We start from the raw sequence: 23410 nt of genomic DNA, 5'->3' as shown, positions 1-23410 counted from the left end.
CCGCTGCCCGCTGGAACGGGGAGGTGGACGTCGTCTTCATCAACAACCAAACGTGTGACCGAGTACGGAGGTGCTGCCCGTTCGTGGCGCCGGAAGCGAACGTGATCAAGATCTTCTACGCGCTTTTGCAAGCGGCAAGTGAACGTCTACCGCAGCAACAAGAGCCTCATCTTGTAGGCTTTGGAATCTCTTCAAGGGTGAGACTCGATACCCCCTCGTTGCTACCATCTTCTAGATTGCATCTTGGCTTGGATTGCGTGTTCGCGGTAGGAAATTTTTTGTTTTCTATGCAACGTTATCCTACAGCTCGGGCGCGGGTGGGGGAAGGAGGAGAGGGCGCGTGGTGGCCCGGGGCGGCGCGCGGCAGGGACGGCGGCGGCGGGCAGGAGAGGGGCGACGGGGAGGCAGGTGGCGGCGCGTGGGCTCGGGAGTGGGGGAAGGAGATGGGGAAAAAAGGGGTGCGGCTCGGGCGTGTGGTCCGGCTCGACCCGACCTTGTCCGCTCCCCAAACCCTAACCCCTATGCCGAGGGTCAGGCTATGCCGACGGCAGCCCTCGGCATAGACCCCTTTTTTTCTTTTTCAATTTATTTTTTATTTAAATTTTCTTAATGTCAATTATGAAAATAAAATATATTAATATAGGTCCATATAAATTTGTTTTAATCTTCTACATTCCCAAGCTATGCGCAAAAATTACCATCTTAACTTAATATTTTCTCCCGTAGACGAAACCCTAATCCGATAACCCCGCAGATCTACCCCTTTGACCGACCTCCGATGATAGCTGACCCATGGACTTTTCTCTTCCTTTGTATTGTGTTAGGTCATCGGAACATGTAGTATCAATAGTTACCCTATCTTACATCAATATTCCCACCGGTAGAAGAAACCCTAATCTGGGAGCCCCGCGAATCTACCCCTTTGATCGCATCCCATCGGGGGTCCCCCGGTGGAATATGCCTCCATTTGAGCTTGGTTAGGTCATAGGTACATGTGGAAACAAGGATCATCCCATATGATCTCAAGTTTCTCTCCGGCACCTCCGAGGGAGTTCCCCCCTATACATGCAGAATCTGCCTAAGTGTAGGAACCCCCTGTCCGAGAAGCCGGCCACACCTGGGGGGTAGCCTTGGATATAAAACCATCTCAAATCACTTTTGTGCATTCCATGTGGACACACACAAGTTTTGGGGCCATTCCCTAGATCCGATGCTCGATTTCCGACGAAACCCTAGTTTTGTTGACCGCGCGGTCTACCCCTTTGACTGCATCCCAACGGGGGTCCCCCGGTGGGCATATGCCTCCATTTGAGCTTGGTTAGGTCATAGGTACATGTGGAAACAAGGATCATCCCATATGATCTCAAGTCTCTCTCCGGTTCACTCCCGCCCTGCTACTTCTCTCCCGCCCTTTTTTCCCGCCCACCCTTTCCCGCTGCTTCTCTCCCGCCCTTTTTTCCCGCCATGATTTCCCGCCAAGTTTTCCCGCCCACCCTTTCCCGCTCATTCTCTCCCGCCAAGTTTTCCCGCCCACCCTTTCCCGCCCATTCTCTCCCGCCAAGTTTTCCCGCCGTTTCAGCCCCTCGTCGGCCTATATATAGCCATGTCTTCTCCACTAACAGCACCAGCAACATTTCTCCCCTCATCACTTCTCTCATCCAACAGCACCACAAAATCCTCTGAGCTGAGCGCTACCGCTGAGATGGCTCCTCGTCGCCGTAGCAACACGTGCTTCATCGGCGTTCGCCTGCGGCCTGCGGGGCATTTCGCGGCTGAAATCACCACCGGTTGAACGCGTGTGTGGCTCGGCACCTTCTACACGAAGGAGGCTGCTGCCCGCGCATACGACGTTGCGGCTTGGAGGTTTGGCCGGCCGCGCCACGAAATGAACTTCCCGGAGGTCAGGTCTCTGACGGAAGCTCGCAGTCTCTCCTGCGAGCCGCTACTTCGCTCACGGGGTGAAGCGCGGCGGTACGAGTCCGGCCGGCGGCGGATTGATACCACCGAGGCGGACGAGCAGTTCATGGCACGGTGGCGCGGAGACCATCCCGGAGACGTCGAGGCAATGCGCGCATTCGGAAGGACAAGCAGACGTACAAGAGAGAGAGGAGGGCGGGAAAGCGGCAGAGGAAGGCCGAGGTTGAAGCAGAGTACGCCAAAGGAGAGGCGTCGACATGGGGGGGGGGGAATGATGAACGGTGGTCGTGGAACCTCACAACCACCGCTTCAGAGGACACCCCCAGCGAGGATGAAGATTTCGACTTCTGATTAATATGTGTGTGTGTCGAGTCCGTGTGTCTAGCGGGTCATGCGTCGACCCAGTGTTAAGTGCTTTGTTCGTGTGTGGGTGTAGTTCTTTAAATGTTTTGGTTTGTGTGTGGGTCTAGTTCTTTAAGTGTTTTGGTTCCTGTGTGGGTGTAGTTCTTTAAGTGTTTTGGTTCCTGTGTGTGGGTGTAGTTCTTTAAGTGTTTCGGTTCGTGTGTGAGTCTAGTTCTTTAAGCGCTTTGGTATGTGTGTGGGTCTAGTTATTTAAGTGTTTTGTATCGTGTCTGAGTCTTAAGTTCTTAAATGTATCACTTTTCTCTCCAGTTCACCTCCGAGGGAGTTCCCCCCTATACATCCAGAATCTGCCTAAGTGTAGGAACCCCTGTCCGAGAAGCCGGGCACACCTTGGGGGGTAGCCTTGGATATAAAACCATGTCAAATCACTTTTGTGCATGCCATGTGGACACACACAAGTTTTCCAGCGATTCCGGCGCTCCGGTGGTCTGTATCTTGGAAAACCCTAGGGTGGGGACCCCGCAGATCTACCCCTATAGCTTTCTCCATGCGAGGGTTTACCAGTGGACTTTTTTATTTGTTTTGCTTTGTTTAGGACATATGTACATGGAAACCATAGGTTGGGCATACTTTACCATAAAATAGGCTCCGTTTGAGCCGTGGCGGGAGTTTCCACATACAGATCCTGGATTTTACCAAGTGCTAGCCCATGTATGCGAGAAATCGTCAACGCCGGGTACAGGCAAGGTTAGCCAAACCCTAGGGCGGGGACCCCGCAGATCTACCCCTAGGGTTAGGGTTAGGGATAGGATCCGGGTGAGGTTTAGGGTTACCAAAATGTTCGCAAAATAGAAAGTTGGCCCGCAGAAGCGGGAAACCCTAGGGCGGGAATGGCCTCGGTTAGGGTTAGGGTTGGAGTTAGGGTTAGCAATGGAATTGTTCCTAAATGTTTAAGGACATATGTACATCGATAGCAGAAGTTGGGCCTTGGCTCCGGTTGACCCGTCTGCGAAGAGCGTCACCCGTGGGACCTACATATATGCCATCTACGAATTCTTAAAAAATAGAACCTTTTTTACATAATTCATACTAGTAAATAAATAATAGAAACATAATATAAAGTAATATGAGAGAGAGAAAAAAGAAAAAAAAAGCTATATGCCGAGGGTGGCCGTCGGCATAGGGGGGCCAAACCCTATGCCGAGGGTAGCCCTCGGCGTCTTACCTGACGGCGTGAGAGGGCAGTGACGGCGCGGATGGAGCAGGCCCTATACTGGTGTCTACGCCGAGGGCCAGGTAGACGCCGACGGCTGCCCTCGGCGTAGCAACCTCTACGCCGACGGCAAGTATACGCCGACGGTCGTCTTCCGGCGCTGCCCGGCGAGGCCGTACGCCGACGGCCCCGATAAAATGTCCTCGGCGTAGGGTTTGGCCGTCGGCGTCTCCGGCCATTCCTGTAGTGAGAGTTGGGTCAACAATCACGGTGTTTCATGTTTATGCAAAGAGCTGGGCCAACACCGTTGTTTATGTATTCAAACTGCCAAAGTATAAATATATACATGTATTGAATATTTGAATATACTGATCCATACATATGCATGCATTGGTTGCGTATACAAAAGTAATCACAAGACAACTACATTTCTAATTTCAGGAGAAACCTTTAAAAGGTATACAAATGTACCGAAACTTAGTTTACTAACACATTCCGCTCAAGATTTGATCGATACATGTACATAGTTTAGTATACTGATCCACATACATGTATGCATGGCCGTGAGTACGACGAAAATAATCAAAAGACAGCTACATTCCTAATTTCAGCATAAAACATATAAAGAGTTGCAAATGTTCTAGAACTTCGTTTACTAAAACATTCCTCTCAAAGTTACACATCTTAATCATGAAAGCTTATTAAACTCATCAAAAAAGATTAATATTAATGAGAAAACCAAAAATACCTAATGTGGTCCATATGGTTAGATGCTTGGCACATTGACTATTCTTAAATAGTCTAGATATTATCACATGAATGTGTGGAAACCTACTGTTGTGATCAATATATTAGATATTACAACCAGAATAAGACTAAAAAAGAGAGAAACATTAGAAATTCCTATCAGACATCAAAGCATCGAGGTGACAATATGTATCCTATTTTTTATCCTAACTAACAATCAACATCACAAATCTCTGCACTAATTTCTTTATTTAGATGATTGTACAATTTTATTATTTCGTAAATTTTCTTGTTGATATTACTCGGTTTATTGTTGGAATATTCCTATGTGTGTTCATTCCCCATGATGTAAATAACTTAAGAGCGCATGGAATACAATCATGTGTTTATCTAATATTGAAATATAATTGGTGACTAATTAAGGATGGAAGTAATCCATTCTGGGATGTGATCAAATGTGCTGAACAACTAGATTGAAGATTGAGGTAACATGGAGAGATTTTAATAAAATAGAAAATTGCTCTACAAAATAGATGACATTCTAGAAAAGAGGCAACCATAATTCTCTCTCTACATTCGAGTCAAGTTATAATATGTAAACCAGTTGCTAAAAAGAAAATAATATCCTAAATATTCTATTAAGTTTGTACCTAAATTTATTTGAGTTGCATATTACACAAAATAATCGCTTATGTTACGCCATGTAAACTATATTCATGTCTACGATCTCGTAGGTTCAGAAACTAATTAAATAAATGAAAGGAAGAAAAGCAAAATGGTAATAGTTCTCACTCTTTAATTGGTTTACCTATTTAAATGGAATAAATTCTATTCAATTTATGTAACGAGCCGTGCATACTGATATAACATCACATAAAACATTAATTCTGTTTATGGAGCTAATATCACTTACAACAACATACATGGTTGTTTTGAAAAATGATGTGATAGTCATTCGCCCATGGTTCTAACATAGTGACATGCGTTACACACATATTGAATATTTTAATTACCATAACATGCATTTAGATTGTTGTAGAACAATATTTTTTTCTTATGATGTAAAATGACATCCATGAATCGATAATTCATTTCTCAAACAATTATAGCCCAGTTAAAGATGATGTTATCGCATTTACGAGGGCTACAGTGCTAGTTCAAGATAATATTTGGCCCAACTTCACCTGGTTTGTTTTATGCGACATATAACATCACTAATTTTCATAATAATGGAAGCTATTTTTTTGCTAACGGCCTATGGCACCATCAATTACAACAAAAGAATATTATGTAGTTGTTGAAGTTTAAGACGTGTAGAAAAAATACATCATATCCAAAATGTGATTCCTTTTTCATTTGGACACGTAGAATGTTTCCAAGCTTGACCATTTATAAGATAAGAATAAATAACATGTGAAATACATGAGATATATCGGTCCAATAATAAAATAACTCAGGGGTTAATATGCACTTCATTTTTTTTTTACATTTCGTTGATTCATTTTTGTATCCACTTGTAATCCCTGAATTGTTATACTCCGGATGGAAATGCAGCATTGCGAATTCTTATGTGCATATATTGATGCAGTGATGAGGATCGTCCAATTTTTGGAAAAATAATTTTTAAATTTCCATACTAAAATAAGCCTCTCTAGATTTATTTTGGAAAATAAGTTCAATGTATAATCGCTGTTATGTTAGGTAACATGTAGCCATTTTATGAAAGACATTAAATTCTTAGAAAAAAGGCCTTAGCTATTTTTAAACCAATGACTGAAACAAATTGAAAGACACAAAAAATGCCGACCAGTTACAACATAAAACCACACACACAGGCGTGCATAAGATCAAACCAACTAAGCAAGATCAGAACGGGCATGATTTTTTCAGAACCCAGGTACAGCTGATCCCACAGTGAATAGTAAAATCAGAACAAATACTAAATAAAATCAAAAAATATGAAATAGTTTTTTTGCATCCATGGGATGTATGTAGGTATGTCAGTATGTGGGTACCAATTTGAAACTTATATACGAAAGTATGTAACTTGTGCAAAATTGAAAAATAACTACAGTTCAAGAACTCTGATTTCCAGTGTGAATGTTCAATCTTTTTGTGTCTAGGCCACACACATTGTATTGTTTTTTTTTTTTTGAAATTTGACACGAGTAAGGCGGCATTTACTTGTGTGCTTTACCTCAAAGATTTCTAAAACTCATTAATAAGATTTTGAGGCAAGATTCCTCCATGTGTTCAAATGCATCTGAGACCATGTGATGAGTACTTCTGGCTCACAGGAGCCTCTGCACAAGGAAACCTTGGTGGAACTTCCATACATTTTCGTATGCACCGTAGAGAACTTAACTACTTTATTCTTAAATAATGCAAGAGTTTTTGGCTTGTGCCCCGCAATATCAACTATTACATCTGCAGTATTATTTCCTAGTGTCAAGCAAGACACATTACAATCGAAGTGAAAAAAACGACCCCTAACACAATTTGCACGAAACTTTTAGCATTTCTACACGTATAATATTTCGAGGTTTGAAATGACTCGCTATAGTAAGAATTTTTTTCATTAACAGCGAATTATTGTTTTTATACAGAAGAAAGACTCTCTAACTATTTATTGTGAAGTATAATATTATAGCGTATAATCATTCTTATGGGTGAGATAACATGCTTGAAAATTAATTTATGGTCAATGTGTAACATGAATTAGCTAGTTTCAAATACCTAAAAGACCTACATTTTGGACCAGAATTGTATTATTTATTCCAGGTCAGCTTCCCTCGGCTCCTTGTCACTCTTTTTTCTTACCATAGGTAAAACTTTTCTTGGGCACACGGTTATTGGTATGGAAATATTTTTCAACTCCCATGCAAATATATAGTGAAACATTTCACCTCGAGGCCACGGCCCACGAGTCACCGGGTATATAGAATAACTGATGAAGTTTATCCATCTGAAATTATACCATCGTACTGATGAACTATGTAGGGTTTCAACGTTCAGATCGACCACATATTCCACCCGTACAAGTATAGTATATACGTTTACTCGTCAACTTGCACATGAAGACCAGAAACAGCAACTGTACCTCCATTATGGCCTTCAAGTACCAGTACCTTCAGCCTATACCCCCTGCCCTCTAAAGTTCACTACACGTACACACTCTCTCTATCTCTCTCTTTAAGCAGCATTCCCAAGGGACCAAATCATAAACCACTCATGACCTAATCACCACATCTTTTTCCTCCCCTCATCACTGCCCCCAGCTAGCCCCAGCCCCAGGCTCCAAGCCTCTCCTTTTCCCCTTGTCACTCACTCACACTCCTTTTCACCGCTGCCACTTTGCTCAAATCCACCACCCCCCCACCTCTCTCAAGCCCCTCTCTTTCTCAGTGACTGTTCCACTGTCTGCCTTTTGCCATCTCTCTCCTCGTCTCCTTTCCTCTTCTTCTCCTACTTCGATCACCTCTGCTGTAAATTAACTCCTCCTCGATCCATGGCTCTCTCTTAGCTCAAGTAGTACATGATCATTTGATCCAGAAAGTAGTGGCTTACCTAGTCAGTCTTCCATTTGATCATTTACCTGTAGCTTAGTTCTCCATAGCTTGCTATCTTGCAATGTTGCAAAGGAACCTCCCAAACCTCTCCCTGCGGATAAGCCCGCCGGCCGTCCCCTCGGCGGCGAAGCCGCAGCAGCCAGAGCCAAACGCGGGGACACACGCTGAAGGTAGCGGGGAAGTAGGGTTCTTTGCAAACCCTAGCTTCGCCGCCGATCCCCCTGGCCTGAGCCTGGGGCTCGGGACATCGACGGTGCGCGCCGCCGACGCCGGCCGCAACGACAACCTGCAGCCGCAGCAGGGATGCGAGTTCAAGCGCGCTGCCGGCAGCAAGGCGTCGATGCTGGGCGGCGGCTCGAAGAGGAGCGTCCGGGCGCCGCGGATGCGGTGGACCTCCGCCCTCCACGCGCGGTTCATGCACGCCGTCCAGCTCCTCGGCGGCCACGAGAGTAAGATATCCTCCCAGACGTCTAACGTTTTCATATGTAGCTAGACAGTATATCCATTCCTTTTGCCTAAGTTGACTAAGGCATCAAGCCATGTCCGCTCAATTCCGACGAGCTGAGCCTCCGTTGAACCGTTTCTGTTCCCGACAGGAGCGACGCCGAAGTCGGTGCTGGAGCTGATGAACGTCAAGGATCTGACGCTGGCGCACGTCAAGAGCCACCTGCAGGTACTTGTGTGCGTGCGTAAGAAAACAAAGTTAAAATAAGAGTGAGGGAACAGGAGAGAAGCTACCAAGACATGCAAGAACGCAAGAAAAAAACATGGAGAATCTTGTGCATGATGGCTTCCTTTTGTTTTTCTTTTCACAACTTTTGTTCGGTGTTCTTACTATTGGTAACTACAAATGTACTTTGTCCCCGGCGACATCCCCGGTCAAGTACTACGTGACAAACAAACAGCATCTACCTAGAGTGCTAGCTGTCTCCAAAACTGCTTATATATGCAAATGCACTAACAAAGTTTTTTTTTTGAATTTTACTAACTAGGAAATTCACATGGTTAACACGGACGAATAATTAGCATCTGGTTTTGATTATCGTTTCTGCAGATGTATAGGACAGTGAAGGGCACAGACAGATCGTCCCCCAACGCCACAGGTACACAAGAACGCAGCTTTAATCACCTGAAATTGATCGTCCTTCATTTACAAAGTAGAGTACAGAGCAGATAGAGACACGGCTTGCACGGCCGTCCTATCAATTTCATGGCGTGGAAGGAATGACCGGCGGTGACTGATGGATCGTTTTTCGCAGGCGAGGCACAGCTGCAGCAGCAGATGGTGGTGGACGCAGGAGGAGTGGTGGCGATGCGGCCGCGTGACGTCGACATGGCTGGGACGGTCTGCGGCGCGCCTGCTGCAGCCGCGGAATCTGCGCCGCCTGCCGGGACGACTAGTTCCGCTGCCCATTTCCTCTGTGCGTCAGCAGCAGGAGGAGCTGCTCCACTGGTGCTGGTACCGTCGCCTCCTCCTCCACCTATCCCCCCGAGGTATGTCCGTCCTGGTGTCCACCTCTCGTCAGTCATCACTTATTAATCTGTCCCCGTTGCTTTCATCCGTGGGCTTTTCATGACATTTCTAATGCTAATTAGACATGCATGTATCTCTGTGTTTCTACTTCGAACCTGTGTGTGTTTACTATGAACTTGAAAAGGATGCACTTATAGGAACTGTTGAATGCGCATAATTCTTGGCACACTTTCTGGTTTCATTTTCCATGCGTAGAAATGCATGGTAATTTCACCGGCGTATAAATCTTTGTATACTCCAGTCTCGGTTCTTTTTATCTACCCATAGATCGGTTCACAAGAAAAAAAAATCATTTCAGGATGACCAACCTATGTAAGTACTGACAATAGGAAATGACATCATGTGCATGCATGAAATGTGCATGCATGTTTGAGTATTTTCTGCACAAATTACGGTAACAGTACCCATAAAAAACGCTATTCCTATTTTTCAATAGTTTCTAGAAAGGACTAGGGTGCTAGCAACTGACCTGATGAAAAAAGGGTAGAATGAAGGACCTTAGTATTTCCTTTACATTTTAGACCTTTTTAATTAGTAGTGTAAGCCTGCTAATGCAACCTCACAGTAGCATCAGACAAAAATTTATTGAGTTCCCTTAAAACCAGGTTTGAGTTCATATACCCTATTTGTCCTATTTTTTTTATCTAGAAAATATCCTACTCTATCAACATATAATAACATCCATATTTTTTGCATGTGTTCTTATTATTGTCGACTATGTCAAGCCACATCACTGTATGTGCAAAGCACTCTTTACTTTGCATATAAATTTATTACTCCCTCCGCTCCCTAGTTTTGTTGTAGTTTTAGTTTAAATTTAAACTGCAACCACGATAAGAATTATGAAACGGTAGGGGTACAGTACACTCATATATTTCTGTAGGATTAGTGTATGGCTTCATAGGTTCTCCCGGAAGAGAATTCCAAACTAACTATACATTGGACATGGCTAGTTCTAGGTCGATGTAGAACTAACTTGGTTCTGGGTCATTCAATTTCATGTGCAATTATGTGTAATTGGGAAAAACGATGTGCAATTTCATACCCACGTGTAATAACACACCCATGTGTAATTTTCATGTGCATAAAACTCAATGGAAAATTAATATTTTAAAAGTTGATCTAGAACTATGTTAGTTCTCTGTTGATCTAAAACTAGCAAAAGGATTCAACAATTTAACAGCTAACTGCCCCAAGCACACGCTCTGCTTTTCCAAGCTAGAGTACACCAGCACTGACCTAATCTATAGAGTTAACCAATAGTGCCTCTTGGAATTAAATAACCGCCCATGTTGAACCCAACCCATCACTTCTTGTACGTATTCAGCTCGATCTTCTAGCTACAAGTGCTCTCCCATGAATTCCTGATAAAATCCGGAGCAGCAGTAGCGCCTCGATTCGCTGGGCGACAACAGTTATTTTTTCTTGAAGCAGCGATCGACAACTAGTGTTTTCGCTGTAGCGACTATGTCTCCTGCCGATCGGCCTCTTCCCCTTGTCGTCTGGTAGCCCATGCACGCAGCACTCTTCCCCTTGTCTTATCCCACTTGCAACACCTTCCTTCACCACTCATAATGCTCTCTCTGCCCCTGATCGATCCACTCCTCAAATCTTCCCTCTTGGACAGCTTCTCTGGTCATCGATGGTATCATGATTAACAGATCGATGTGCTTGTGTGTGTCTCGATCAGTACATGAATATGGCATATATGGATCGGGGATTGGAGGAGGTCCTCTCTACATATATATATGAACAAGAGTGCTGGGGCTCTGTGTTGTTTTGGCTAGTTTGCACATGCATGCATATGGTGCATGGATCGGTTAAGTCAGCATGCATTTCCAGGTTGTCCGCGCCTAGGTACATATGCCCGGCTAGCTCGAACGGTATGTACGTGGCGTAGGGACAGATGAGGGCGAGGATGTGTTCCCGTATACAGGGCAACGCCCCAAGACCGTTACTGTACGTGATCACAGCTTAAACAGTACACTGTCGAGCAAAGCAACAGACGAAATAGTATGGAGGAGCGTTCGTGCGTGTCTGCAATGATATGACTTGCGTTGTAGGGATGGGCTAAATATACTCACTACAGGCTAGCAGTATATATTGTATTGCTCCACTAGTTTTCTCATTTCAGGCATAAAAGGTGCTGACCCTCCCGCTTGTTTTTATTCATGAATGCTGGAGCTGGAGTACATTATAGTTAATCGGTGTTCATCCTTGTTTCATTTCTACGAATCGTGTTCACCAATTGTCCCGAAAAGGATGTCGAAGATTTGTCTAAATTTGAATGTATCTAGACACTATTTAGTGTTTGGATATATGTGAATTTAGATAATTTTGTGACATCCGTTTTAGGACAGTGAAAGTAGAAATTCAACAGCTTCTAAGTTTAACTACCAATGTTATAGATAAAATTACGAATATTTATACCAGATCAATATTAGTAGATTGACTGTAAAATATATTTTTATACTCTCTCCGATCCAAGTTAATTGACTTAAATTTATCTAAATACGGATGTACCTAGACGTGTTTTAGCTCTAGATACATGCATATCTAAACAAAGTTGAGTCAATTAATTTGGATCGAAGGAAATACCATATTTGTTTCATGTTGTAGCTGTTTTTTTGTTGTTGTCAAACTTAGTACAGTAGTAAGTTTTGATTTTTCACTAAATCTGCAAGCCTTAATTATCGGAATGGGGAAAGTAGACAACTGCTGACTGATGATACTAGCATATAGTGCATGCATTATCATGGATTGAATGATCGATTTCATTTTTAGGAGTTATTATTAGCATTCTGCATTAAATGATACGGGCTCTCTTAATTTCTTGAGTACAGGAGGGCTGACCAAGCACCAGTTGCAGTACCTGAAAGGGGCGTTGCGATTGTTGACTCATTGCAGCGGTGTCAGAAGCTTAATTACCCAGCAGTGCTTCAAGATACTCAGGTACACATCTATATGTGCTATGAGATCACAGGCATAAATGAAAAGATGGCAGTACGTACTCCTATTAATTCCACCAGGCCACATGCACTTGTGTTGAACTTCTTTTGGACTTTAGATCGAAGACCAGCTATTCACGTCGGCCATGAGAATAATCAGCACAGATACTATGATCTAGAATACATGCATACCATTCCCTCCATGAAAATAATCACTCAATTGTGTGTGCATAACTGCATGCGTATTCCCTCTGAAGAAGAAGTAATTCATTTTTTAGACAGCAGACTGGCTTCTGTATAAATAAAGCATATATAGATCTTCATGCATGCATGTGTGTTTGACATATGCATTCTATTTTGAATAGGCATCTAAAGTAGAGGTAGCATGTCACCTGCCAATTGGGGTACATGGAAGCAGCGAGGCGATCTCCACGAACTACTACTGCTCGAGCCCTGCAAGCTCATCGCCATCTCTAGCGAGTCTGGAGCTGCTTGCGGACGACACCTTTGCGCCGAACCTGGAGATCTCACTCGGGAGGCACGATTGGGGCATGGAGCACCCGGAAGAATTGAGCCTGAAATATCTGTGACAAAAGGGTTTTTCTTTCTTCTTCCTTTTTTGGGGTTTCACTCAGCTAACCATTGATCAATGGATGTGACGAGACGACTAAATATCAGTGATTTCAGTGAGCTTGGTGTTTGGCTTGAAACGGTGAAACCTGAAATCTAGAGGGTTGCGCCGGGCTTGTTTGTGGTGGGTGTGCGTGCTTTCATCGACCATCTGTTCTGTGGCATATCGCGTTAAGTTGTTCATGGAAACTTCGCACAGAAAAATTGATGTAGGAACAAGAGAAACTTGAGCCCGGAGGGACGCCAGCCATTCTCCGGCGTACCGCGGCGTCGTCACGGAAGTCGCAGAACCTCGGTTCGATCTGGCCAGCACTGGGTGATGTACGAATGACACCGTGAATCGTGAGATTCGTGTAAGCCTTCAGCCTTTTTCGGCAAGATTTGATGGTGCGGAATCGAAGGCTGTCTCCTTTGGCCCATTCAAGTAAAGCAGGTTGAAAGTTTGAGAAATACTTGGAGAGCAGGGCCAACCCCGCAAAAGTTTAGCCCTCCGGGCAAATATGGGACAGGACGACTGAAGTTTTCCAATACGTGTCGCGTCAAATAAGGCCCATTAATGCAGGCTCAGGTATTTTTATTTATTTACCACCACAGAGTTTGTACTCATTTTAAAACTTTTAGGGAAAATATAGAGATAATATCTGTGAAAGAGTAAACCTGTTCTATATGTTTCTAAGGAGAAAATGATTTTTTATGGGTACATAGTTTACATAAATTATTCACATGTACAGAATGAAATAATATTTATATATTGCTACATTCATGTTCACAAAAAGTATTCATATATTCTTACAAATATCCATATACATCAAATAATATGTTTATATATTTTTAAAAGAGTTCATGTAATTAAAATAAATGTTCATGTATCATAAAAATAGCTTTCATGTATATTAGAATAAATATTCATACATATGAAAATAAACTAAAATATTAATGTATTGAGAAAATTAAATTTAAATAAAAATAAATAAAAAGGGTGTACCTAGTGCGTAAAGCTCCCACACATTGTGGGGTCTGGAGAAGGGTATTTGTAGGGAGCCTTTCTCTTGATTTTCATTATGAAAGGAGGCTGATTCAAATCCAAAACCTCCAGGACTCAAGTTGAGGTACTATACAATTGTGCCAAGCCCGAAAAATTAATTAAATAAAAAGGTAATCAAATGTGGGATATAAAAAAATTAAAAATTCTTGCAGGGAGAAAAAATTGATAAAAACTAAATAGCTACAATTGACACCCCTCCCAAATCTTTTTCTTATGTCGATCCATATAAGATTGGGTGTGCGGACCACTGGTAGAGCACACTATTGGTGGAAATTAGAAACATGTACGGTCAACGAACACAAGCTCGGAGTGTCCCTTAAAAGCCAACCTTGTAGGTCCATCCTATTTACACAATAGAGATAAATAAATCCATTTAAAAGAAGTGTAAGGGCATGTACGCTAGAGAAATGTGTGATCTCTCTTAGTCATCCACAACATCTAGAGAATAACCGGCACATGGGATGAGCAACTGGTGAGTGACACCTTCAGTACAGAGGATGCAAGGTTGATCCTTAGTCAGCCTGTTAGAGCCAATATGGAGGACTTTGTCACGTGGCACTTCGACGAGAAAGGTATGCACTCGGTGAAGCAAGCCTACAAACTGCAGGGCCAACTCATTGAGAATGAACAAAGGGGTGGTCGGGTGGTCGGTCTGGCAGTAGCTCTCATGTAGGTAATCTGAATAGAGCTGGAGATGATTATTGGCGCCGCATATGAAAGATCCAATGTATGCCTAAAATAAGGATGTTTATCTGGAGGGTATCTCATAATTATCTTGTTGTACGGCCAAATTTTTGGAGAACACGGTGTAGAGATAGACATTGTCTGTAATGGTGTTGTGGAAGAAGGGGCACAGCTCTTTATCAAGTGTGATCATGTGAAGGAAGTGTGGCAAGGACTGGGTCTGTACTGTGTGCCGAAGCTTGGGTAAATATTTGTGGAGAGGGGGATATGCTTCACTAAATCTTCATGGCCCGGGAGGGGGGAGGGGGCGCCCCCTGACTTTGTTGTAGCTCCGCTAGTGGTCTGGAGGATGTAAGAGGAGAGCTGGCCATGTCGAATTCAGTGTTTTTTTCGATAAAGGATGCTTTATTACTTTTGGGAAAGCAATTACATCCAGCCTCTGCATAACCAGGATGCACACAGCCGTTCAAAGTGTCTGGATTCAAAATATAGAAAACTAGGCGGAATACATATCGGAACGATGAATTATATAACGCCTATGGTGTGGGTGGTGCTTCAATCCGTAGACTATGCTGCCACCCATGTAGGGAAAAAGTATCCCTCGCCGTAGCCTCCAACCGTGTACAGACCTCCGTAAATAGGTCTCGGTTCTCCATCCGCTGAAGAGGTAACCACAAACGGAGAATACCTGTACATCTGTAGATGACCTGCAACAAAGAACAATTTTTATCGTTAAAAATCTTGTCATTTCTACTTAGCCGAGTGCCCGGATAAGCTGCTAGCGCCCCCACCCTAAGAAGCAACTTAAACCTTGAATCGATACCGTGAAGCCGGTTGCCAAAGACATTGGCTACACTAGTCGGGGATACAGGGTAGATGCGACTTGGATGATCGACCAAATAGATCTCGCAAAATGGCACCTGGAAAAAAAGGTGTTTAATAGTTTCATCTTGGTGACAAAAAACACACCTAGAACTTCCATGCCAATTCCGCTTGACAAGATTATCTTTGGTAAGAATAACTCCGCGACGAAGATACCATCCAAAATTTTTAATTTTTAATGGTATTTTCATCTTCCAGATTTTCTTATTATTATCAACCGGTATATCGGAATGAAGAATCGCATTGTATAAAGATTTGACTGAGAAAGTGCCATCTACATGAAGATTCCATCTAAATTCATCCGGTTCAGGTGATAGGTGAATATCTCCCAGCCGTTGAATTAAAGCATTCCATGCCAATAGCCTTTGCCCTAGTAAAACCCGTCTGAACGTCACATTCGGAGGTGAGGTAGCCATTACTGTGGCAATGGTATCACCTTTGCGACGAACAATAATATACAAGGCAGGATACTGTTCACTTAAGGAAGCATTGTCTAACCAAACATCTTCCCAGAACCGTATCTGTTCTCCATTCTTAATAGAGAAAGTACAATGGCGAAAGAATACATTTTTTGTCGCCATGAGACCAGCCCAGAAGTGAGAATCCCCAGGTTTCCAAACCACTTGGGATAGCGCCTTCGAGCCAATATACTTTCTACGGAGAATAGTTTGCCAAATCCCATCCTCGGTAAGAAGCTTAAAAAGCCATTTACCCAGCAGAGCTGAGTTCTTGACCTCCAGGTCATGAACTCCCAGTCCGCCTGGATCTCTGGGACTACAAACTACACTCCATTTAACCAATCGATATTTCTTTTTCTCGCTGTCCCCTTGCCAAAAGAATCTGGATCGATAATAATCGAGTTTATGCAGAATTCCTTTTGGCAACAGGAAGAATGATAACATATACAGTACCATATTTGTCGATACTCGAATTAATGAGAACCAATCTTCCTCCGAGGGACAACAATTTACCCTTCCAACTACTAAGGCGTTTTTGTAATCTTTCTTCCATAATTTTCCATTCAGCAATTGTAAGTCTCCGATAATGAATCGGAATACCCAAATAGCGAGTAGGAAATTGGCCTTGCCCACAACCAAACAACTCTGTATATAGAGTCATATCGTTTTGGGCATCTCCGAAACAAAACAATTCACTTTTATGGAAATTGATTTTCAATCCCGACAACTGCTCAAAAGCCGCCAAAATTAATTTCAGATTGCGAGCTTTATCGAGATCATGATCCATAAAAAAAATTGTATCGTCGGCATATTGAAGGATAGATAAACCCCCATCAACCAAATGTGGGATCACACCTTCAATCTGACCATCAGACTTAGCCCGCTCTATGAGTATCGCCAACATATCCGCTACAATGTTAAACAACATCGGTGATAACGGATCCCCTTGGCGTAACCCTTTTCGTGTTTGGAAATAGTGGCCGGTGTCATCATTAACCCGGATTGCCACACTACCTCCATACACAAAATCATAAATTAGAGCGCGCCACTCTGGAGAAAAACCTTTCATCCTAAGTGTCTGCTGAAGAAAAGACCACTTGACCTTATCATACGCCTTTTCGAAATCTAATTTTAAAATGACCCCATTTAATTTCTTAGAATGCATCTCATGTACCGTCTCGTGCAACACTGCCACTCCATCAAGGATATTCCTTCCTTGCATAAAAGCGGTCTGTGATGGTTGAACGACATGATCCGCAACCGTATTAAGTCTAATGGTGGTCACTTTCGTGAAAATCTTGAAACTGACGTTTAATAGGCAAATAGGTCTATATTGTTGAATCCTTTCTGCCTCATTAACCTTCGGTAACAAAATTACTTCACCAAAATTTAGACGAAATTATTCTAGTTGTCCTGTGTGGAGATCACTGAACAAATCTAGAAGGTCCGATTTAATAGTTTCCCAAAAAGTTTGATAAAACTCCGCTGGAAAACCATCTGGACCCGGTGCTTTATTGCATTCCATTTGGAAAATTGCCTTCTGAACCTCATCCTCAGAATAAGGTGCGGTTAGTAGGCCATTTTCTTCCATAGAAACTTGGGGTATGTCATCCGTTAAGTCCTCGATGGAAAAACGAGTGTGAATCTTGAATCTTTGGTGGCTCTCGTGGTGTAACCGCAACAGAGGAAAATAAAGTTCTCGAAGCTGCAGCAGTTGCGCATCAAACACAGTGCTATGTGGCTGAATTCATAAAGATTCTAGGCAAGAAGGAAAAAAGAAAAAAACTTGCACCTAAGGAAGATGTTTTGAAATTCAATATTAGTGGAGTTTTCACCATGGGACACGACTATTGGTGGCCATTTTATTTTCATATATATGGATATTATTTTTTAATGCAGGTTGGGGCGTTGTGGCTTGAGATTATTGGGGCAAAGTTGTGGTGCAAATGTTGGCCGGAGTAAGCATGTTTCTGATGCCTTCCATGCGGAACTCAGTGCGGCGGTCCAAGCTGTGAGACTAGTTGAATACCTTAGAGCCATCCACATTGTACGTGGAGATATATTCACAGCTGCTGATGTTGGCGTTGAATGCTGAGGCTCTTCGTTAGGAGTGATGTTCCTATGATGTAAACAGAGCTTTTCTCTGAGGGTAGGAGGTACCAGCGTATTGAAAGATTGATGCACTAGCCAACTGAACCAAAAATTCGAACTGATAGAAAGAGAGTATGCAGTGTATTTATATTCAACACTCCCCTTCACTCTAGACTATTTTAGTCCTTAGCGTGGGTTCGGTGCAGACCATAGAATCTTCTTTTTTTTGTTTTTAAAATTGCGTGAGCAGAGTCTTGAACTTGAGACCTCTTGGCTCTGATACCATGAAAGATTGGTGCACTAGCCAATTGAACCAAAAGTCCGAACTGATGGAAAGAGACTAGGCAATATATTATTCAACACGTATATCGCTGGTCTTGTGACAGGTGAGATACCCCAATAAAGCTTAAGCTTTCTCTAAAAAAAACATCTAGAGAAGACAATACCTATTAGTGATGCGACACAGTATCTTTTATTGTCACCCCTTAAATTATTAAGATTTAATTAAATTTTATTAAAAATTGTGTCGCTAAAGGAGGATAAATTGTACGATGGAGAAAAATAGTCTTATTTTATTTTTTTAGAGACCATCCCTAGAAAGACAATCATCTCTTTCTTTATTCGCTTTCCTCTAACAAAACAAATATCCAACGTGGCAACTCTAATTGATGGATAACGTCATCCCATTGTGTATGCCCTCGTCAAAAACTAGCAAGCTTTATTAAGATTCTGTTCTCAAATCTTGAACTACACGGCTATGTCGTTCCTAACAACCTATGAGGTTAATTCACCTAGTGAATATTTGGTATTCCTTCTAAAAAACATTAATGAACATATAAATGCAAAACGTAAAGTCAGAGACGACTATTTTGAAGGATCGTTACATAACTTAGGTTTTATCATGGCTCTTTACTATTTATGTTTTTAGTTAATTTGATATACTGTATTTTTGGTTAATTATTGAAATCATGCCGTTATTTTGAACCCTATCTAGCCATGTACCTATTTGAGGGACAAAGCCAGAAAGAAATTGATCCGGTGCACACGAACAGGTTGACTGTGGTGGCGTGGATGCTTATTGGGCTAGTTGATTTAGTAGATAACGCACCAGGACTTGGCTCATTCTTCTTGGATCAACCTGGTGTACCTCGTTAATTTCTGGATTAATTGCTTCTTGTCCTGCCCATACCAGTTAAAGAAACGAGGTACAACCGTAAGACCGGGGAAACAGTTGAAAACCAAGCAGACAACTATATTCCAAAGTTTATTTTATTTTTTACAAAAAGCACATCATGATGGAGAGGTTATGTTCTACACGTTGGATAATTAGGCATAATTTTCATGATTAATTCCCGAATATAAAACATGATGACATCAAGTACTAACATGTGAAACTCGAACATACTAGATGCATTAATCAACATGAGTAGCAGCAGCGCAAACGGTAAGCATCCATCGCTAAACAGATTGAGATATGTCGCACGTACCGATCTGGTCACTACTAGGAAAAGGCCTATAGATGGAAATAGCACTACCGGCGCACCAGCAAATCCATGCGCCGGTGGCAAATAGTGCCGGCGCACCTATATGTCGCCGTGCCGACGATGGTGTCTTACTGCCGGCGCACAAGCAAAAAAGATGCGTCAGCGATAAAGTTCGAAGAGGACGAGAGCAGACCAAAAATATCGAGCTCCTTACCGCCGACGCACTTACCACCAGCGCTGCAGCATGATGGTGCGCCGGCGGTACGAAGTGCCACGATTTTCCCTCACCCCCCCCCCCCCGTGGACCGCCTTTTCAGTTTTGAAAAAAAAGAGAAAATGATAGAAAATTCAAAAATTAAAATCTTTTGAACTGCCCATGTATTATGTAATCTAGCTTTAATGATAATTTGAAAAAAAATGAATTGATATATTATGCAAAATGGCGTCATCTTTTGGTAAAACGGGATTTCTGGTTGCATACGACCTCCGATGAAAAACTTTTTTAAATCAAAATCTATCAACGCGAAATTTCCTATCCGAATTCAACCACCTATGGTCGTTTGGACAAAAAATGGATTCGTCAAATTCAAAACAGAAACATGACTTTTTCAGCTTTTAGATTTTGGAAAAAAATTAAAAAAATTACCCCTAGCGCACCGCCGTATTAGGTGCGCGGGGGTAACCTAGACTATATATTCAAGCCGACCCTCCTCCCTCTTGTCCTTCCTCACTTCTCCCCCTTCTCCTCTTTCCCTCCTCCTCTTCTCCTCACGGACGGCCTCCTCCTCCTCCTACTCTGGTGACCTCCTCCTCCTCCTCCTCCTCCGGTAACCTCCTCCACCTTCGGCCTTCTCCTCCTCCAGTAACCCCCTCCACCTCCGGCCTTCTCGTTCTCGTTCTCCTCCTCCACCTCCACCTCCACCTCCGGCCATCTTCTCCTCCTCCTCCTCCTAAACCACCACCTCCGGCCTCATCCTCCTCCTCCCCATCCTCCGAAACCACCACCTCCGGCCCTCATTCTCATCCTCCTCCTCCTACTCCTACTCCGGTGCGGCAACGACAACAAGGCGGCGCACGGCCACCGTTTTTGAGGACGAACCCGAGATAGATGAACCCGAGGTAGATCTAGATCTAGATCTAGATTTGATTTTTTTTGTTTTCTTGTATAACTTACCGCCGGCGCACTAGACAAGTTCGCCGGGAATAACGCGAGTTACCATCGGCGCACCAACCGACTAACTGCAACGTGGGGCACGCCAATGTCGCGCGCACGTTTCGAGTCGACCCGAACCGACTAACTATGACGCATCCGTCTAGGACTCTATTCGTTTTCCTGAACTGCAAAAAGAAAGGAAAGTCTTGGCTCGAGGCTCAATCCACTCACCACGAGCGCGGCGCGCGACGTGACGTGACGTGATGAGTCGAGACGAGCGAGGAGGAGGAGGAGCGCGCGTGTACCACTCCTTTTCTCACTCACTTACTAGTGGTGGAACAACCCACCTTATAAGGTGGTCTAACTTCCTCCCAACTTTCCACGTGGGACTAAACTTCCCACCTCTTGCCACTCTCTAGCGAGTTGCCACCAACTTGGGCTCAAACTCACAAGACTGCCACTATGTGGACTTTGAGATTTATACAGAAAACTGAAATCTAGTATGGGCCACAGAAAGTGGGCCCAATATTTCAACACTACAAGCATGTGAATTTTCATCTTTAAAGTCATATTCACTTGGGACGTATAGAAATGCAAATTTAGCTATAGATGGTGCCAAATAGTAACATGTTTTTACCTCTTAAGTGAATACTAGTAAGTGTGCACGTGCAACGCACGTTTGTAGAGTAATAGAAAACTTTAAAGGTCAAACACAACATTTTGAAGCAACACATCAACTTGATACATCTTCGTGCAAAATAATACAATGTATATCTGCATAGTTAAATCTTCTTGTTTGGATGTATGAACCAATTTGATTGCTACACTATCTTGTCCAAATGATTGATGAACATACTTGCTTTGTGCAAGCTCTACATGTCAATCTTCTCAGAAATAATCCAAAATGCCACAAAAGATGTACACATAATCGATAGATGAATAGAACTGCAGACCTTGCATGGTTATAGAGGCAGACGAAAGGGAAGAAAGTCATGCATCCGATTTAACTCTGTTGTGCTTAATCCTATCAACTGAGTGTGCATGCAAAAGCATTATTAAAACTTACACAAACTTCTATAATATATTTGCCCTTTGAAGTCAAAGCATGAAAAATAAACTCGATCCGACAACAATTCATGTTCGCTGTGAGAATTCATCTGTAAGATCAGAAATGATATGCTATTTTGCTAACACACAAATCAGAAGAACTTCGAAAAATGATGGGCCTAAGATGTAGTTAGCTTGACACCATATGTAAGGACTAAGGTCCACAAGCTAATACCAGCTATCTTCACTTCAATACTCATCATAAATTTTGTAGTATATTGGCCAAAACTTTGCATGTTATATCCTCACCTTGTGACCAATCTGTAGTATATTGCCTTGCTAGTCTCCTGCAAAAACAAATAAAAATCTCTAAAGAAAAGAATCTGCAAAACCCGCAAGTAAGCAATGAAGCACCAATTTTCAGTGGTGAAAGCTAACTATCCTCACTAAAATTTCTTCCATGGATTTGGTTCAACAAGGTAGTATAACATAAAAGTGTACAACGAAAATAAATCTCAACAAAGTACAATGTGAAGACATTACCAAATGATAAATAACATCTTATGATATGATCTGATGTTAAGAAATACGAACATAATTTTTTTGTAAACCAAAATTCTATAGCACAATAGTAATAGAACATCCCAAAATCACTCATGTCACATGGCATAAGTATTGCAGAATGAAGTGTCATTGTTAGCAACATCAGATCCTCTAGAGAAAATTAACAATGAGTATATTAGAGAGCAAATACTAATATATCGTTCACCTCCATATTAGAAAAACAAACTGGCAATTATACATTACCTAGCTCTGAAATCTGCGCTTCTCATCTGACAGCGTAATGAAATCATAAGTTATTCATACACATCAGGACATGAAAATGTGAGTAGAGATGAGACCATTAGCATGTATTAGAATATTAAGTCCAGAGACACATGAACCCCAATCCTGTATAGATCACATTGTAAGTTTGAATCCAATATAGCAGCCCATGAGAGCTAAAACAAATACAAAATTCTAAGGGATAATGAACATGCCTGGAACATGATTTTTTTTGCAGTACAATCTGCACTGCATTATATTCAGCAAAATATATTTCCATAACTTCTTTTAAATAAAAATGCTCCCTCACCATTTTACATCAAATATGTTGTCGGTTCTCTATTTCAAAATCTTTCACAAAAAGTGGTAAAAAACTGAAGAAACTAGCACAGTAGTGTACCGACATTGCAATTTTTGAACTACTAAACAATCTAATAACATTTGTTTCCTTGATGAAAACCCAACTAACAACTGTCAAGAACTACAACCACTATTTCAGGCTACCACCAACCTGGCCACATGATTCTCCCAAGATGTAAACATAGTTGCTAAAGTTCATTTTGATCACCCCCGTTTCACCCATGTAAAAAAAGCCTAAGACGATTACTATGCAATAAAACATCATAGAAATCAGAGGTTATGTTAATATGCACAAAGAAGAATGCCTTCAGTCGTTAACATCTAACAACAATTTTGACAGTGAATCATTTAACAAATCAGAGGTATATACAATATAAACTTTTCTTTGCCAGCAGCTCTAAAATATTCTAAGTTTCACAATCATGATCTATGGTATGTTTCATTGGTTTGAAGCAAATTG

At 42.4% G+C, this 23410-nt stretch overlaps 1 protein-coding gene across 1 annotated transcript; it reads left to right on the top strand.

Annotated features, from left to right (window-relative positions):
- Positions 1 to 7870: 7870 nt before the first annotated feature.
- LOC124700665 lies at positions 7871 to 13015 on the top strand. The gene is made up of 6 exons (XM_047232754.1): positions 7871 to 8258; positions 8406 to 8482; positions 8864 to 8912; positions 9069 to 9303; positions 12187 to 12295; positions 12657 to 13015. The coding sequence occupies exons 1-6, from the start codon at positions 7871 to 7873 to the stop codon at positions 12879 to 12881; spliced, it is 1083 nt and encodes a 360-aa protein (XP_047088710.1). The 3' UTR covers positions 12882 to 13015.
- The last annotated feature ends 10395 nt before the right edge of the window (positions 13016 to 23410 follow it).

This window comes from Lolium rigidum, chromosome 3 (assembly GCF_022539505.1).
Source record: "Lolium rigidum isolate FL_2022 chromosome 3, APGP_CSIRO_Lrig_0.1, whole genome shotgun sequence".
Taxonomy (NCBI): domain Eukaryota; kingdom Viridiplantae; phylum Streptophyta; class Magnoliopsida; order Poales; family Poaceae; genus Lolium; species Lolium rigidum.
The sequence above is the reverse complement of the archived record's forward strand: the minus strand, read 5'-3'. Positions and strand labels throughout refer to the sequence as shown.

Bases quoted from the DNA above. Each gene is read 5' to 3' on its own strand.
- LOC124700665 (XM_047232754.1), top strand. From the start codon at position 7,871: ATGTTGCAAAGGAACCTCCCAAACCTCTCCCTGCGGATAAGCCCGCCG. The intron at 8,259-8,405 runs GTAAGATATCCT...TGTTCCCGACAG, and splicing joins GCTCCTCGGCGGCCACGAGA to GAGCGACGCCGAAGTCGGTG. The intron at 12,296-12,656 runs GTACACATCTAT...TATTTTGAATAG, and splicing joins CAGTGCTTCAAGATACTCAG to GCATCTAAAGTAGAGGTAGC.